General features: G+C 35.9%; 1 protein-coding gene across 1 annotated transcript in view; it reads right to left on the reverse strand.

The window, feature by feature from the left end:
• The window catches only part of LOC140757912 (uncharacterized), a 109186-nt gene that overhangs the window by 14257 nt on the left and 74833 nt on the right, over positions 1-20096 (reverse strand). Inside the window, exons 2-3 of the mRNA XM_073093787.1 lie at positions 11094-11302; positions 5366-5501 (exon numbers count right to left, since the gene is read on the reverse strand). Coding sequence (XP_072949888.1) covers positions 5366-5501; positions 11094-11302 — 345 coding nt within the window. The remainder of the gene's footprint in view (positions 1-5365; positions 5502-11093; positions 11303-20096) is intronic.

Below are 20096 nucleotides of genomic sequence, written 5' to 3' on the forward strand. Positions count from 1 at the left end.
AGACCTACACCTCTAGGATTTTTTTCTCAAAGATGTGTGAAATCTACCAATTCGCACGTGGCCAGCGCATTGGACCATGGATGGACCACTCCCTCTGAGAAAAACCGTGTTCGGCAATCAGACAGTAAAGGATTGACAATTAATGTAGATTTCTTTACATTTCTCTCCTTTACTTAAAATTTTTAAGTGATGATACGTTTTAAAAAACACATACATAAGGCTTAGTCCCCAAGAATTGCAATATCTTTATGGTCAATCTCAGATAGGGAAGGATTCCAAATATTTTTAGGATTCATGATATCAATTAACTTGCTGATAACTAATGTCTATAGGCAGCAATTTTTGAATGTAATGCAATAAAATGGTAAAATTTAAAATATTATTAATGATACTTTATCAAAATTAAAACATAATACAAATAAGTAAGAAGAGTAAAGAAAACGACAACTTTTATTCTGTTAGCATAATACTACTTCACCTGTAGGCCGATTAAAACAATAAATCTGAGAAGTACAGTACAATAGCGAAACAATAACGACACTACAGAGACGACGGGGGATATTTATGGGTCAATAGTGTCAATGCAGCTGGAATTATGGAGGTAAATCATAATGGTCATCTCGATATAAAGGTCATGGTAATAACGAGATATTTCTTTTTTGAAGGTCATGCAAGCGACCATACAATACACGGAAGGTAAGTCATTAACTACACGTCTGTAATCAAGTGCAAATTGAACTAAAATCCTGCTGGAAGACGGTAACATAAGTTTTCCTTCACCTTCACCTTCACCTTCTCCCAGTTTTCGTGGGGAAACTCTGCATTGGGTTCTCTCAGCTGCGGGACCATCGGAGAGGATATGCCGGACTCCTATCGGCTAAAACCCCACGGTCTTCCTCAGGGAACGGTCGGAACTGTCGGAACCACGGGTACGCTTGTACCACTCGACCAAGTGTTCCTCCCCAGAGGACCAAGTTGGATGCCTCGTGCCTTTCTTACCCTTCAATCCAGAACGTAGCAACGTTTGGCAACTGCTTAATTAATAACTTTTGTCTCTAACGATAACATTTGTATGATATATTTACAACTGAACATTTTTGTAAAGTAGGTACAAAGTTTACATAAAAAACTTTACTAATAGCTCTATTATATTTTGTCATAATATATGGCTTTATTAGAGGGCCTGCAAGAATTACTAAATGCAACGTTACCTAATAATGTTATAGAAATGATAAGTACCACTTTCAGTCTCGGCAAGGTACTCTAAAAATAAAGTGGCGATTAGTGTTTGAAATTTAACATCGTATGGTGTTTGAAATAATTATTCTTAAAAGTAAAACATGATCATAATTATCTTATTATTGAGACCATTGTCCTATAACGGGCAAGTTACTTAAATAAAGAAAGATAGATTAATAGGTAACGAGAAATATTTCATATTATTGTTGTATCTTGCAATAAAACACTTTGTATTTTATTTGTTTACTGAAAGGATAGTAAGAATGAAAATACTCCATCTTCTACGTAAAGAACTAGCCGAACGTGACTCAGCAAGCTTTTCTGAAATAATAGTTTCATTTCGATAGAAAGCGAATTATTGAAAAATCTGTCGGAAATAATTGGATATCATTTCGAGAGATTTGCGCTGCACTTGAGAATGATCTTATGAAATAGGTACTTAAGAAATTCTGGCTCTGGAAGACGGAAAATAAAGTTTTATTTGAAAATATTATTGTTTTAGGAGGAGGTATGAAGTTCTGATGGACCAGAAAATCGCACAACTCCTCAAGATTTGGCTACAGTAATATCATTGCCATCTATTAACATCCTTCAAACAGCAGTTTTTTAAATTACAAAATGTCTATCGTCATCAAAATTTTTGAGAATTTCATTTTTAGTGCTAATTAAATGAGAGAAGACCATCAGTTATAGTCGATTTTACAGCGAATGACTAAAAGAAAAAAACCCTTGTCTTGTGTTACGAAATTGCACAACGCTGACACAAAGAAAAGTTCATTAGGACAGAATGATACACAATCTTATTTATTGCCATGAAAATTCGTATCACGTTTGAGTCAAGCAAATTGTGTTTGTGTCACACATAATTCTTACATTATTTATTCAGATGCATCGCTCGGAGAGGACGCACGAGAAGACAATGGAATCGCGTTAGGAACAGCAAGAAATGAAAGAATAGATCGCAAATGCAGTCACGAACACGTTTAAAAGAATAAAGGAAAATATATTTATTCGCTACAAAACTTGGAACAGTAAATATAAGGAACGAAGTGGAATCTGTTACAGAAAATGCTAAAGAAAAGGGAATTAAAAGCGTATTTACTATTACAAGGACTCCACGTGCGGTAACGCTCGCGTTTACTCGTGGGTGCTTAATCCATTGTAACACAGAAATCAAATGTAAAATTCTTATAATTAAACGGAAAATATCTCTTACATCTTACAACTTACGTGTATAACATGAAAAGATATCACGTATATACGTATTTGTTTGATTCATATTGAATAGTCATCATTATGTATTTTGTTATATTTTAACTACTTTCGGCTACATGAATTTTTCAAAAGAAGTTACTGTCATGCAAGCTTATTTCGAACACCTGAGGAAGAAATTGCTAAAAAATATATTAAGGATGAACACAAGCTTTTTGGAGCTTCTAGTTAAAAAATAGTGTAATTAATGACATTTTTTCAGTAAATATTCGACCTACTTACTATTTTTAATGACTATGTTATAAGCACTTATGATTCATGTATATACTAACTTCAATGTCTATAATCATCTTCTAACCAATCCATCACAATTCGACCGTACGGAGTGCAGAACATAATTACGACAGTGCTAAACACTCTTCGCAAATTAGTTTCCAATTCAGTATTAATTTCTTTATTATCTACTGTTTATGTACTATCGAGAACTATTACTTCCGAGAAAAAATACTTATTATTTCCATCAATTCCGTTTACGAGAATATCTGGTTTAATTTACTTGTTATGGAAGCTATACTTACTTATTATTTGTTATTGGCTGATTAGAAATAAAATGTTTTCATTAATTATCAGGTTATTTCTTCCAGATTGATAACTTTACCGGATAATTCGATATAATCAAGGGTATTCTGAAAGTGGTAGAATCTCTTGTGATTCTACTCAGGTGGCCATCGCAACACCTAGTACAGCCTTATAACAGCTAAGCGCTGTTGTTCTCGATTTGAAGGGTCTTGCGACGGACGCGTACTTTTTCGAAACGTTCTAACTTAGTCTTCAGGATTAGCGACGCACCAGTGGCCCACCTCAGGTATGAACTTTATCTTATCTAGGGTTGATTACTGATTTCCGTGGGCGGCAGTAACCACTTACTCTTATATGACTGCTTGCTTGTTAGGTACCTCAATAGTATAAAAAGTGTAATTGTTACCGTTTTAATATGTCACCGCATTTGAAAGAAACGAAACACGAAACACACACAAAAGTATTTCATTTTTATTTATCAAAGAAGGAGGTTCGCAAAAATCTATTTTATAAAGTTAGATGAAAAATACTTTGAAAGAATACATTTACATTTATGATATTATGTGTTACACTTCATCCTATGTGAAAAACGGGCATGTGAAAGAAGAAATAGTAAATAACATACTGGCAATGCGTATTGATATGAGCGTAAAATATTACATGTACCTATACATGCTTTCATTATATTTAAATATTCACATAATTGGAAGAATCTCAAATATGTATAAAAATATTATTATGTGCTCTTTAAACAATATCCCTAATAATTAGTATAGTTATTATATTAAGCCTTTTGTTTTCAATTCATTCGCATTATAATTTTGTTTCAATATTCATAATAACTCGTTCTGAATAGCATTTCGCATCACAAAATTCGTTTAAATGATTTATGAATCCAATTGGTGATTAATTTTGCAATATCGGATTTGCTGCTTTCCTTACTTGTTTCATACTAAACGAGTAACTATGAAAGATATCTTACGTTAAAATAGTTAACACGAATATTACCAAAAACAGACAAACATTTCTCAGCTACTCTTTTTGACATAAAAAAATATCTGTCTATTTATTCGTCACTTTAGCGCAGATTTTCAAGTATATTTCGTCTGTCATCCACATTTTGTCGCGTCGTCCACTAACTATTTTCAAGAGAAAGTAAGTTAATTTTAGACGAGACAACTAAAGTTTAAGAACATCATATTATTGTAGTGTTCAGATGGTGATGAACGGTATGGTAAGTTATGATTTATCTTTTAAATATTTGAAAAGCAAAACAGTTATCACCGCCTAAACCACCACACTAGTTCACACGTTAAGGTCTTTCGACCATGCCCCCCCCCCCCCCTGTAAGACTATAGTCACCATGAGGGAGCACGCTCACTTAGTGAAACACTGTCTTAAACTGTATTATGTATGTCAAATTCTTCTTCTATTGTTACTGTACGTATTTTTCGCTCATCGCGTCCAGTTTTCGGTCAGACGAGTAAGATAAGTTTATAATATGTTTAATTACAATAAACATTTCCGATGCAAATGATTCCCACGTGACTGTCAGGTTATATTCCAAATTATATTATTATTGCGACAGCCACCATTCAAACCACAATGTTTGTATTGTCTCTATAGCTATTTACTTTTCTATGTACATAATTATACTTAGATTTAATAGATATTTTTGGTCTAGCAGCGAATCTCCCGGTCGTCGTCAGCTCATGATTTTCCTCAGCTAGGAATGGGTCTGCTCTCAGAGTGAGAAGGGTTAGGTCATGATCTGCCGCGCTCTAGTTCGACTTCACACAGATTTAGGATCTTATTTACCTCCCAGACAAGTAGGTAGTTTTTTTTACGATATATTTCTTTAATATTAAATATTATTATTTTCTTTAATGATAAATTTCTAAGACACTTACAACTTTGAAAAATAACAGAGAGGTGCCTAGGATTCGAATCTCTGCACCCATGAATGAGAAGCCGAGTTTTTTTTATAATAGCAGACGAGCATGCAGTCCACCTGATGGTAAGTGGCTACTGCCGCCCATGAACATCTGTAAACAACCCCAGATAGAGATATTCCTACCTGAGGTCTGCCACAGATGCGCCGCTACCCCTGAGAATTAAGCTGGAACGCCTCGGAAAAGTATGTCTGCCTTACCACACCCATCAAAACGGATCATAACAGCGGCTAACACTGTTTTTATTAGGTAGAAATAGGTGTGGCGGGGGTGCTGCCGGAGTCGAACCACAAAGGGTTTCACCACCTTCCAAAACTACCAACAAAACCAAAAACCAAAGTTGCACTAAGTGTATGGTATATAAGAAAAGTGGTGTCACTTACATATAACATCAATGAACTTTGTAGCGATCTGCGTGGCGAAGGAGGGCGAGTCGGCAGTCACTTCGCAGCTGAAGTTCCCGGCGAGACCAAGGTCCAGCCGCTTTAGAAGCACCTGGGTACCGTTCGATCTGTTCATCTGAAAATTATTTAGATCATGATCAGTTATGAAACCAAAGTGGTTGTGGCACAGTCCATCTCATGATAAATCCTCGTACATATAACATTTTTCTGTTTTTTTTTTTTTTAATTTATACTATAATTTTTAAATTTATATCTATAGGACAGTATTTACTGATTTTTAGCGCATCACAGTCATACCCCCCCCCCCCCTCAGCATCAGTTTTTTTATATTTTTTATAATATAGTGGTCATGCAGCTCGTTCACGACCACTATATGCAGCACTATGTCCAGCATGGAGTGGTATTAGAAATAGAATTGGTCCAGCACCAATAGAATTGGAGTTCTTCCTGATGTGGTTACAGAACCATTAGTCCTCAGGGCATAGTCCTCAAGATTAAATTGTAACACCTAATGTAACACCTAATGTAAGGGACATTTCACGCCTTTCAAATTAGAACATTGCAGCGTTTAACACTGCTGTTATTAAGCAGGAATAGGTGTGGCAGTGGTGCCACCGGAGTCGAACCACAAAGAGTTCTACCACCTTCAAACTACATATATTATAAATTTTGATTAATTTAGTCTTCTAAAACTACACCTACTCTGTATTTTCGAAGTATATTCTCAGCTTATACAACAATATTTTGTATCCCTTTACATAAATCCAAAGTTTATAGTAACTGGCGACACTGTGAGTAAATATTCTCAGAAACGAAAACCATGTCTGAAACATCGTGAGAATGTACTTCAAAGCAAGCTTCAAGTATAAGTAACCCTCATAATTAAGCCTAAATAATCTCAGTTTCAATATTGAAATGCTTTGATCATATAGTCTGACTTAACTAAGATTTAAGCAACACATAAAAGCTTTATGTGTATATACACGTGAAGTCATATATTATATTTAATTATTTGGTAATTTTAACACTTTAATATGTCATAAAAGCAGTGAGAGCGTAGTGAAACTCGGCCTCTTGACAAGGGGTTCGAGGTTCAAATCCCACCTATGATTTTTCAAACGGATCCCACCTATGATTTTTCACTTGCTAAAACGGAGAAGGAAAACATCGTGAGGAAACCTGCATACCTGAGAGATACATACCTTATCGGATAAATCAGATAAATCAGATCTGATTTATCTGATTTCTGATTTATCTGATCTCTGATTTATCAAAGTTATGTGAATTAGAAATTAATTAGCACTTGCTGAAAACGGTGAAGGAAAACATCGTGAGGAAACGTTTTCAAAGGTATGTGAAGTCTACTGATACGCACTTGGCCAGCGCGGTGGACTATGGCCTAATCCTTCTCATTCTGAGAGGAGACCCGTGCCCAGCAGTGGGACAGTAATGGGTTGATGATGAACATGTCATCTTCAGAAATGTATGTAAAACCATATAACGTATCGTATCTTACGAGATACCTTATGACATGAACCTTAAAACACCTATGTTTAGTTTTGTGACTCATGATGCTGTATACTTTTTATGGGCACTTCAATTTATACTATAGGGTTAGCAGTTAAGCCTTTTATAGCGCTTATTCAAACAACTAAATTAAAAAGCCCATTCATATTTAAAGTTGTACATTTTATGAGCATTTCAACTTATTCTCATGGATGTATTGTTTAATAATAATTAGATACTAAAATACAAATTATTAACACATTCTTATGTCAATAACTAAATTTACCAATTAAAACCATCGTTCGTCATATTCAGTCAATTTTAAATAAGGCAGGTCGCCCACCAAATGATTCTACGAAAGATGAGATAATTGAGAAATTTTAGAACTAATTTCTATAATTTCTACTTTGATTACTTCTCAAATTGAATCAATATAAACTTTTTCTCATAGCTTACTCAAGACACTTACAAACTAATTTCTTCCATCGCTAAAATTACTATCAATTAAACAGATTGCTTTAGAAGGCTTCTAGTGGTTTAATAAAACTAAAATTGGATTTCTACCTAAGAAGTCACAGACGGCTACCACCCGATATTAATTTTAACTATTCAAATTTTGCCTATCGAAAAACGTAATATGGCAATTTCTAATATGTATAATTGTCAAATGTTTTCATTGGTGAGCAAAGCATTGGATAGATTTATTGTTAATTACAGGCATAATAAATAATAATAATATGATTTATTGCCCAAACACAAGAAACAAATAATTTACAGACAATAATAAGCTATAATGGAAAGAAGTGTCGATGCCTTCATCCGTAAATATATCGATTTTTGCCTTGTGTTTGTGAAGCAACGCAAAGCTTTTTACAGTTTTACAGAGGTTTTACAGTTTTGGTTAGCCGGGTTGAGCGCGCGTTAAATTAGTCTTAAAGAGGACTATTTATTTTTATTGCATTTTTTTAGAATAAGTAGGCTAATAGTAGACTTATGGGCTGATTAAATTCGTAATGCGAAAACATGCATAAACACAAAATCTCTTTAAAGTAGAAATATATGGGACATAACTTCATCAATTAAATAAATTGTACAAATACCGGAAATACTTGTTAGAAGCCAAATATTATAGAGTATTCAAATCTATCATAATATTACATAACTAAAAAACTGCAAAATTGCAATCAAGACCGAAGTTACAAGCCAAATTCTTCGGCAAAATCTAGGTTAAGTCCGTATAATTGTGAGTCAGACCAGATATCTGGTTCAGTGCTACAGCTTAGAATTTTGGTGATAAAATTAATTTACATCTGAAATGATTTTGATAATATATTTACAAATTCGACACAGAATATGTTATTGTATAACTTAGATATTATATGACGGTTTTTGATTATTTTTTATCGATATAATAATCTCGGGGTTATTGTGAACTCATTACTATTCTACCGATCGACATGTCCCTTTCAGCATGAGGAGGGTTGAGGTTACATGTACTATAAATTACCGCCCAATCAAAATCAAATCAAATCAAAGTTTCAGAGATTAGAATTCATAAATGGTTTGGAAATTACAAAATCAAAAATTGCATTGAAAATATTTTTATAATCAACTGCTGTTTTTGGCTATGTTAGGTTTATTTGTCATAAGACGTAAAAAGTCTCAAGACCAATAATTATTTCAATTCCAATATGACTTCTAAGTTAACCAACAATGTACATAAAAGTATATTTCATATACAAATAAAAATCTATTTCATCACCCACATAGCAAAATTCCAATTTTACGAGTCCACCGCTTCTTTTTTATCAAGGTTAATAACTACCGTTGAAAAGTTCGGAAATTCAGCACTACACAAAGATTGGAATTCTCCGGACATTGAGTACACACAACATGCTCCAGTTTCATCTCCTTTGAATAAAATCGATAACAACCTTCTGATGGACGTATCATTTCCAAGCACTTAGATGTTTTGCTAATTAAAAAACGGATCGCCTGGTAATCGAAATTCGACCATAATCTATATAGAAAATTTGAGAAATATTTAATGTTTACTGAGACATAGTCAATAACTAAATATACCAATAGCTATCGAATAAAGGGTAAGAATATCGTTTGACAAACAATAAAGAAAGATTTACTATAAACTGTATAATACGTAGATGATGGCACATCAGTTAAAAAATATCGTAATCATACTTTCCTTACCGTAATGATATTTTTCAATTTTTATATTGATCATGACGAAAGCCATGTAAAGCGTCAATAGCAAAGAAAATTGGTTTACGAAAAAGCGAAGAATGCTTATAATGAAATGAAATATATTTTTTAAGGTTATTCAATGAATTGGCAACACATTTATTTCTGATTCCAAGAATCAATTAGGTATTTCAATGATGTGTTATCGTTTACGGGGTATGATAAGGCAGATATGTTTTTATGTGATATTGTAACAGAGTCCCTTAGGGCTTCTTTGGGATCCTTTATGTTTATCCCTTATAGCAACTCATTTTGATTTCATCACTTCACATAATATTAACCAATAAAGTCATATCTTGGGAATTGCCCGTTTTGAACAGTATAAGCTTCAATTTTGTTATATAATGGGTACTTACAATTGGAGGTATTTATTTATTACTAGTTTTTGCCCGCGGCTTCGTCTGCGTTTAAAAGAAAATAATATAACATAGTAACATACATAAAACTGAAAATTCGTACCTTCAACTTTGTTAAAGATCATCACTTGATCAAATTCATAGTTTACGACTCAATCCTTACTAATATCGATTAAAATAATCGATGTTTTGGGTCTAAAAGATCGATTCTCCGATTAATCGATTTTAGATCGCCATCCCTAGTTCCCGTGGGATTTTCGGGATAAAAACTATCCTATGTTCTTTCTCGGGTCTCAGACTATCTTTGTACAAAATTTCATTAAAATCGGTTCAGTGGTTTAGGCGTGAAGAAGAGACAACCAGACAGACAGGCAGACAGACAGACAGAGTTACTTTCGGATTTATAATATTGTATTATTATTATGTATTATATTATTATTATTTACGACTAATATTTTAAGGGCTGATAAGCCTAGATTTAGCTGCCTATAACTGGTACCAACTGATTTAAACTGGTTATAACTGGGTCAAGCATTTATGCCGAAGTAAGGTATCAATTTCATTTATTTGTTTATATAACAACCTTCGGGCCCACTAACCCTGTAAGTATTTAAGCCGAAACACTAACCGGGGATTCGCAGAGCGATTGCAAACTGATTGGGGTCAGTCAATTAAACAAGCACTTAGCCAGTCAGTTCCGAGAACTATAGTTTGACTAAAGTTTTACAGAGTATCCAATAGGCAAATTGCTTGTTGCCCGGAGTAATCTCGACGAATAGCGCTTTTGTTATGCTGTAGTTTGAAACAATTTGTCAAAATAGGTACGGGGCTGTTTCGTACTCAATTTGACGTACTGTTGTCTTCTCTGAGGGTAGATTGGACCCCGTAGGCCTGTTTAAAGTTTGCCTTTACGTTAACTATGATAACATATATGATATGGTATAACTTTGACGAAAGCGACGGAATGTAAGAATTCCGGGTTACGCCATGTTATTTGCCTTAAACCAAATATGTGGTCACTGGTTAGGATTTGGTTGACGTTAAAGTTTTGTTGTGCAACCCGTCCTTAGTATGGCATAATTTCAGACCGATAATAATAAGCCTGATGCTTAGTTATTTCTTGATAGATTTTAGCATCTCCAATAATACTACTGCTTGAAAAATCGTCTAAATTTACCAATGGTTTTTTTTATAACATAGGAGTAGCAGACGAGCATGCAGTCCACCTGATGGTAAGTGGCTACTGCCGCCCATGACCATCTGTAATCAAACCCAGATAGGATTAGATATTCCTACCTGAGGTTTGCCACAGATGCGCCGCTACCCTTGAGGACTAAGCTGGAACGCGTCGGAAAAGTCTGTTTTCCTTACCACACCCTTCAAAACGGAACACAGCAGCGCCTAACACTGCTGTTATTAGGTAGAAATAGGTGTGGCGGTGATGCCGCCGGAGTCGAACCACAAAGGGTTCTACCACCTTCAATGTGAATTTAAACAGTCTTTAAGCTTAATTATTTTTTACTATTATACTGAGTGAAGATCGGATTCTGACGATTTATATTATGATAACTTTATACTTTACTCACATCTACGTAAATCCCTGGCAAGCCAAACACTCTAGTATCAGGCTCTTCCATCGGCGTGTATCTGAAGAACTCGTGGTTCCCGCGGTACCACTTGACGGAGTACAGCGGCGCGCCTTGCATGTCCCTTGAGCAGATCAGTGCAGCTGTTCTTCCACGGATGACCACCGCTGGTTCCACTAGTAAACGCACGTCCCGTAGACTCGTTACACCTGGAAATACAGTTTAAATAATAGAAAATTTGTTTGACAAGAATTTGTTGAATTTGAAGATGGTAGGACCATTTGTGGTTCGACTGCGGCACCACCGCCAAACTTATTCGACCTTATAACGGCACTATACGTTATTTCTACCTGATACCGCAGTGTTATGCTGCTGTATGTGGTTTGAAGGCGTTTCAGGTTAGTCCTTAAGGATAGTGTGGCAGACCGCAGGTAGGAATCTAATCCTATCTGGGGTTGATTACACATGTCCATGGCCGGCAGTAGCCACTTATTATCAGTTATGTTATAATGTTAACATTTTTTTGTAATATAGGAGTATTAGACGAGTATACAGTTTATCTGATGATTTAAGAGCAAGAGAGTGATATAAAACGAAAATTATCGCGGAATTGAGACATTTTAATATGTAACCGGTATTCAAGTATTTATATGTACAGGGTCTCTGACCAGGCGGTGCGAACTTTCACTCTTGTCACCCGCTACCCGGGAAGTTCCCTTGAGTTGCCTCTTACGAAAGGCATAGGATACAGTAGCCCCATTGTGGTCCCGGAATTAGAAAACCCCCCTTAAAACTACCTGTCAATCATTCTATTGTATTTAAATAATAGTTCAAAAGCAACCATCAATCATCACCCTTTTCACTGAACATTAACTTTAGCAGGAAGTATCCTGTTAATGAGACCACAACGTAATTTCCGGGATAATAAATAAATACATAAATCAAACAATTCTCCACCCATCATAAACTTTGCTTGTCAGATATTGTGTAACTTAGTCGTTAGAAATTCACTTCCTTAATTGGAGGCCTTGGTGTGTCCTAGGTTAGAATCCTGGACGCGTTCTAGGTATGCGTACATCTGATCTTTCAAAGTGATGTATGTATTATCTAGAAATTATTTGTCCCTGTAGTCGCGGTACTAGAATAAGATATTCCCTGCTTGTCGTAAGAGGCAACTAAAAAGGGACTTGCGAGGTTGCGGGTGGCAAGAGTGGGGCTCGAACCGTTCAACAAACGACGCTGGGAAGGACGGCGATATGACGTATTATTTTAAAAAAGTTTACTAATCAAGACTTGGCTACCACGGTGGACTTTGGCCTAAACCCTTTGTACTCTGACAGAATACCAATGCCCAGCAGTGGGACGGTAATGTATTGACGAAATTGACAACACATAGAAATAAATGTGAGTCCAAAAGAATTATTACTACATTTTAGATATAATCGCCACCAAAAGATTATAAAGTTCTGCAAGGTTACTGCGCTCGATACTAAAAGTATTTCTTGCTGTGTTTTGACACGTATACGTGACATATCAAGTTACTTCTCGGGGGAAGCATCAATTTGTATGTTTAGAGAACTCCTATAATTTGTAGATTCGATGATAGATCACTCTGTCTAATTTTGGTCGAACTATATGACAGAACTTTCAATTAAAGATATACTAGATACTCAAATTTGCATCCCACTGCATCCACCATCTTCAATCACCATTTCTCTCCCAATGTTCTTCCAATTACTATTATAAAGTTGAATGTATCTTACACGAGGTCAGATATGGGTAGAGTGCGAAGGTGGTAGAACCTTTTGTGGTTCGACCCTGGCGGCACCACCACCACATCTATTTCTGCATTATAACAGCAGTGTTAAACGCTGCTGTGTTCTGGTTTGAAGGGTTTGGCAAGGGAGACATACTTTTCAGAGGTGTTCCAGCTTAGTCCTTAGGAGTAGCAGCACATCTGTGGCCGACTTCAGGTAGGAATATCTAAACCTATCTGGCTTTGATTACAGATATCCATGGGGTGCAGTAGCCACTTACCATCAGATAGATTGCATGCTCGTTTGCTTCTCCTATATTATAAAAAAATGTCATCGTTTGAATCTAGTGTACTCCGGAAAGGCATTAAATGCTCTTCGCGAGATGCACCAGCGCCTTTGAGCTTTACTTCCTTTGAGTTTAGTCATGCTTTTTTATATACGAAGATCAAATAACATTAATCTAGTGTGAAGTCGACTTTGTTGTACCTAAACTTGTTACTGTAAGCATACAGTAGTTAGATGTGGACTTTTACATGGTTTTATTTGACAGCTCCTATAGCACAACTTAATATAAAACAGAAAGTGTTGTGGTAGAGAAAACACATTGTTATGATTATGTCAGCAGTAGAGCGCTGAGTATTTTAATGGTTATATATAAGAGTACAAATTCAAATAAAAGTATTTCGTTTTTAGATGAACAATTTAGTTTGACTAAAAGGTATTCAAACCAGGACATATACGCCCTTTAGACATAATTATTAATCTTAACCAATTATAGTACGAAATTTGTCAAATATTTGCTTACCTACTACCATAGTCAACCTCGGATAAGATACCTACCTGAAGACGATTAAAAACTACCCCTGAGGACTAAGCGGGAATGCCTCTGAAAAGTATGTCTCCCTGACCACACCCTTCCAAACCAGAACACAGCAGCGCTTAACACTGGTGTTATTGGACAGAAATAGGTGTAGTGATACTCGTAGTGCCGCTGGAGTCGGACCACAGTTGGTTCTAACTTCAAACTTAGTTTTCAACTTCAATATCATAAACAAATCTATACCTCAGGGACAATACGCATCACAACTCGTCCAGCGGAATAAGGCATTCGAATTCAATCGAGATACGTATGAAAATCTCTAAGTGGGTAATTTATATTCAGAAACGAGTGTATTTCCTTTGGGACATACGTTTTTATATACTGACTGAAATTGTAATACGTTGTGTAGTACGCAAGGCGAGTTATGTGATCGAAATATCAAACGCATACGCTTACATTAGTATCTACTACTTCTACTGTATAATAATTTTGTTGTATTTAGTAAACCTAATAAATGTAAGAAACACTGGACTATAGTATGTATATAATATATGTGTAATAACTGTGTTCTGGCAAATGAAGAATTTGAATTTCAATTTATGATTTTTTGTAGAAGCAAGTTGCAAATTTTAATTTAATGCTTTCTACACTCACAGCCCCACACTAGAATTCCCTGTATCGTGGGTGCCATGGGCACACAAATACGAATACACAAACACCCACACCCAGAACAGATATATAAATTCATCGTTCTGATATCTGTCTGACCGGGGATCGAATCCGGAGCTCTTTGAGCGTCAGACCGGTATGATGACTGCTCCGCCACGTAGGTCTTCACAAATGAGCATGCATTCCACCTGATGGTAAGTAAGATGGCTAATGGGTGGTAAGAAACGGCTACTGCGCCCATGGACATCTATAGTCAACCCCAAATAAGATTAAATTCCTTATTCGGCTATTCGACGCTACACCTCCATTCCTCTATTCCTCGATTCCTCTTCAAACCAGAATACTTACTTAATACTACTGTTATTAGGCAGAAATAGATGATTATGATTTACGCTTTTATTGAATTGTCTGTACTTATAGCCCCACATTGAAAATCCCTGTGGTATAGGCTATGTACACACACATAGAATACACTAACACCCAGACCTAGAATATCAATCTTGATTAAAATATTATAATTAAAAATCCGATCGGGTATCGAACTAAGGAAGTGTGTCATAATATTGACTGCTAAGTCACACTGGTCATAATTTTATTTGCAGTATTTTTGCCTTCCCATCTTTTTTTTCTATTTATTCTAAACAAATCAAAGTAAATATTTATTTACACAACAATAATTAATGAAAACACAATAGACTGTGCCCTCATTAAGTGGCTTATTGGTCCGGAATGAAATGTTAATTACTTATCGCTTTAATAATTATGATAAGTCGAAGTAAATAAAACCTAAGCGATGAGAAAATAATGGGGCTCTATTTACGTTAGCTGGTCTGTGGCGCTTTATAGTCTGATTAACGTTTATTATTATATTTAAATAGGAAATAATAATTGGCCACGTGCAAGTCGAACTCGCACACCACCAATATTTTCAATTTTTACCACATTTTTATAAGCTTGGGTAGTATCTATGTATGTATGTCTGTATGTAACGGAATCTTTGAACTCGATTTTTACCCACTTTGAATGGTCCGATTAATTTAAAATTTTGAACAATTATCAAAAACCGATAACAATACACGATTTAAATAAGTCTATCTCATTCTCCTCGTCAGAATCGTCAGGAATCAGGATTAACGATTTTAGTTTTTAAATTATAATTTTTATTTTATTTTAGTTTTAGTTTAGTTGTTATTATAGCAGCCACTGAAGAAAATACATTGCGAAAATTTGAACTTACTACCTATTACAGTTCAATAGATAAAGCGAAAACGTAGAAAAATAGCGGTTTCTTCTATGGCGAATCCATTTATTTTAAACTTTTTTATTTGTACTATTTGTTGTTAAAGCGGCCACCATTATCCATCTTTTGTAAAAAAATCTTAAAAATCAAGTGTCTATCTTAATAGATATCGGTTCCAGAGATAGAACCCTGTGACAGAACTGTCAGCCGTTTAAATCATTTAATGCCTTCCTTTAATTACAAGGCGGTGAGATATTTATACTTATCTATGATGTATGTAGATATAAATGTAGCTCAGTCTTGAAACAGCATCAACGTTTTGCAATTTAGGAGGAACTCTCACGATCTATCCACAATCTTCGATACCGTTCCTGGGCGATAGTATAAAGTGAGTTTACAAATGTTTGTTACACCTCAGACGGCTCATAGGTGGGCTGGAACTTAATCTATCTACCAATTTATATTCAAATACACAGATCTATGTCTCACATGTGGCCTGTAGTCAATGTTTTGGAGAAGAGGATTAAACAGAGACTATTCCATCCAACTTACTAAGTTTAGTGATTGAAGTAGCGATATTAATTAATTAACATCCTTTTCACGTAGATACATGAGTTAAATACTCATAATTATTAAGATGAAAAGTTTTTTTAAATATAAATTAAATAACTGAATAAATAAGTAAATTCCACATTACATTACGGGTACATGAAGATGATGTTTCAAACTAAAATCGATCTCGAATTGAATTATAAGTATGGTGACTTTTCACAACTCATTAAGAGATGACTCTTCTGAATCACGCTATCGATGTTTTCTCATTATCTTGCTTATATAAAAGCTCTGAACTGGAGCTGCCGAAGTGCTGCCACTCCCTGGACCAAAATTACTACCCCAACGTGAAAAGATAACACACAAACACGTCATGTTCTACTCTCTCGCTCTTCCCTTTGCCAAAAAGCATACCAATCTCAAAATCAAAAACATGAATCATTGAAGGTATGACATCGACCACAAAAAAACGATTATTGTATTGTAAATACTCGTTGCATTATATTAACTATTCTGATTCTGATTCTGAAATAACTTTTTAATACGACAAAACCATACCCCGTCAAGCGTACCAAGGGTCGTATCTGCGATTTAAATCTGTGTCCAAACACCTCCGGCTTGTTCGTTATCGCTCAATCGGCTCTCGGAAACGTTTCCACTCCAGTAATTCACTTGAGAATCCCTGACCAACAGATTGCTATAACAATATCAATATCGAAATCAGAATACCTTTACGCTTTGATTTGTTAATAAAGAGATTGAAAACTTATTATTAATATATAATAGGTATATTAAAGATCTTTAGGGCCTATGTCCAGCAGTGGACTAATGTGGGCTGAAATTAGAAAGAGCGTTATATTTATAAGGGTAATAAGTTAAGTTTACCGGCACTCCTATTTGTGCCTAAAAATAGCAATGTTAAGCGCTGCTGTGTTCTTGTTTGAAGGGTGTGGTAAGAGAGACATACTTTTCAGAGGCGTTCCAGCTTAGTCCTCAGGGGTAGCGGCACATCTGTGGTCGACCTCAGGTAGGAATATCTAATCCTATCTCGGGTTGATTACAGATGTCCATGGGCGGCAGTAGTCACTTACCATCAGGTGGACTGCATGCTTGTTTGCTACATCTTCACAAAAAAATCAGTAGCCTTAAAGCTGTTAGATAAAAAGGCGAAACGGATCAATAAAAACCGGTGGGAAGTATTACAAGAAGTATGAAAAAGTGATCTCCATTAAAGAGTAGTAAATTTATAAAACTGCGGGCGAATAAAAACGTTTAAAAATAATTTCGCACATGAGCCCGTATTTAAAAATCCGTTACTTCGTTTGACAAGTTTAGGGTCGCGCCGCATTTGGCTGTAGCGGGATGCGGGTTTGATATTTTAGCTAGATTTATTGGACGTATAAAAAACACTAAAGTTGTTATGTAGATTACAGTTATGTCATCAAAATCAAATAAGATTATATACCAAATTTAACCCTTATGAAGTGTCATTTTGCGAGTGGCGGGAATTTCGTGCCCTTTCGTTTCTAAAAAAATGTAGGTACGCGGTATTCGCGTCCTATAGAAAATTAGGTACCTTTCACGTAATTTTCTTGATTTCATTTCTAGGGTAGGTAACAATCTTTGTCCCTGTAGTTCCGGGACTAGAATAGGGCTACGGTATCCCCTGCCTGTCGTAGGAGGCGACTAAAAGGGGGCTTCCGGGGTTGCGGACGGCAAGAGTGGGAGCTCGAACCGCCCAGCAAGTGACCCCGGGAAGGACGGCGGTATGTGTGGTCGCATACCGTCGTAAACATACATGGTGTGGGAGGAGCGAAAACTGCTCCCCCAGGGTAGAGCCCGTTGGGCATCGCGCTTGGAGGGCTCCGGTTGTGTTCCGTTGGAGATCCCGGAGTTCTCCAACAAGCGTTGAGGACGGCCACCGGGGGGGTTTTAGTGCGGTAAAAATCCCACATAACCCGGCGTTGCTCCCACGTCGTCGGGTACCTTTTGAAGGTATCCCCCTCGAGAAAAAAAAAAAAAAAAAAAAAAAAAGGGTAGGTAACAATCTCAAATTTCATAAAGTGGACAAAATTGATCAGTGACAACAGTGCATATGGCTAACATTATTACATTAGGTATGTTACGATCACAATTAATAATGTACGCGAAAAAAAATTTTGGCAACTTGCTTCAAAAAAATACTTGAAAAAAAGTACAATCTACAGATTTTTTATAAACGTTAGATGTGGCAAGGCCCTTACCAGTCAGTTCTGTTTCGCCAGCAATAGACGACTTTAGGAGGCAGTAAGGAAGAGTAATGGCATCATCGGAGTGTTTGGAAGGGGAAATATTGAATGGCTCTACACTACTTCAGGTCTACTTAACTGAGCCAACGAGCGGCTGGATCCATCCTCTGTTTTATGTAAATATATTTAAACGAATAAACATATTGATTTGTCAACATACATACGTTTATGAAAGCAAAAAAAACAGTCTCGTGAGTGAAATGGACACACAAGGAAAGATAGGTATATAAATACCCAGGCTCAGAACAAAAATCTAAATTCATCATCATCATCATCATTAACCCATTATTGGTCTCACTGCTGAGCACGGGTCTCCTCTCAGAATGAGAAGGATTAGGCCATAGTCCACCGCGCTGGTCAAGTGCGTATTGGTGAACTTCATATACCTCTGAGATTTTTTTTAATCTCTCAGGTATGCAGGTCATACCTGATATCCTCACGATGTTTTCCTTCACTGTGTAAACAAGTGATAATTATTTTCTAATACGCACATAATTTTGAAAAATCAGGTGCGTGCCTGGGATATGAACCTCGGACCCCTCGATCGAGAGACCGAGTTTCTTAACCACTAGGCTATCACTGCTTTTTAAATTCATTATTTAGGTTTATGTCTGACCGAAAATCGAATCCAAAGTATGTCAGACCGGAATAGTGGCTGTCACATATTTGCATTCTTAATTTGTCAAACTTTCAGGCACGTACATAGATTAGTAAAGATACTTCGCCGCCTTGAAATTGAATGAAGCCACAAACGGCTTATTAGTAAGTTCTTTTTTTTAATTCTTGACAAATAAAAACATTTTTAGAGAAAATTTACGAATAAATAACTAATACTGCGTAATTACATAATAAATAAATAATTATTTCAAATATTTTAGGGACATTTTAACACGAAGTCGTGGCAAAACTTTTTGACGCAACTATTTCAATTCTCAAAACTGATTACATTTTCTTGTTAGGAGTGATTAATCTTTACTAATCTATGGGCACGTATAAGAAATTAATGATTACTTGCTTGATAATCAAATTTCTCAAAGATGTGAGAAGTCTGTCTATCCACACTTAGTTAGCATAGTGGACTCTAAAAGCCAGTCAAATTCAATGTCAACAGAATAGTGGAATTCTAAGGGCTTGTAGATAATTGAATTTGCAGAGGGGATGGTAACCAAAACAATTCTGGCAAATTTCTCACAACCATCATAATTACAGTATCTAGGACATGTTACAAGGATAGAAATAGATATTATCACCAATGAGACTAATCAAATTAATTAGGTCACAACCTGATTTATATAATTAGTCACGTGGGAGTAATTGTTGATTTAATGAAGATGTATGCCCTTATTACACACTTTTACATATAAACGTCATGTTCTACATAGTAAAATACAAACTTTGGTTGAGTGTCAGATAACATCACCATCGACCCATTACTGTCCCACTGCTGGGCACGGGTCTCATAATGAGAAGGATTAGGCCATAGTCCACCGCGCTGGCCAAGGCCTTTGAGATTTTTTTTTTATAAATATCTCAGGTATGCAGATTTCCTCACGATGTTTTCCTTCACCGTTTAGCAAGTGATAATTAATTTCTAATACGCACATAACTTTGAAAAATCAGAGGTTTGTGCCTGGGATTTGAACCTCGGACCCCTCGATCGAGAGGCCGAGTTTCTTA

The sequence above is a fragment of the Epargyreus clarus genome, unplaced genomic scaffold, assembly GCF_041222505.1.
Source record: "Epargyreus clarus isolate Ecla_fem2 unplaced genomic scaffold, WU_Ecla_fem_2.2 ptg000005l, whole genome shotgun sequence".
NCBI lineage: Eukaryota > Metazoa > Arthropoda > Insecta > Lepidoptera > Hesperiidae > Epargyreus > Epargyreus clarus.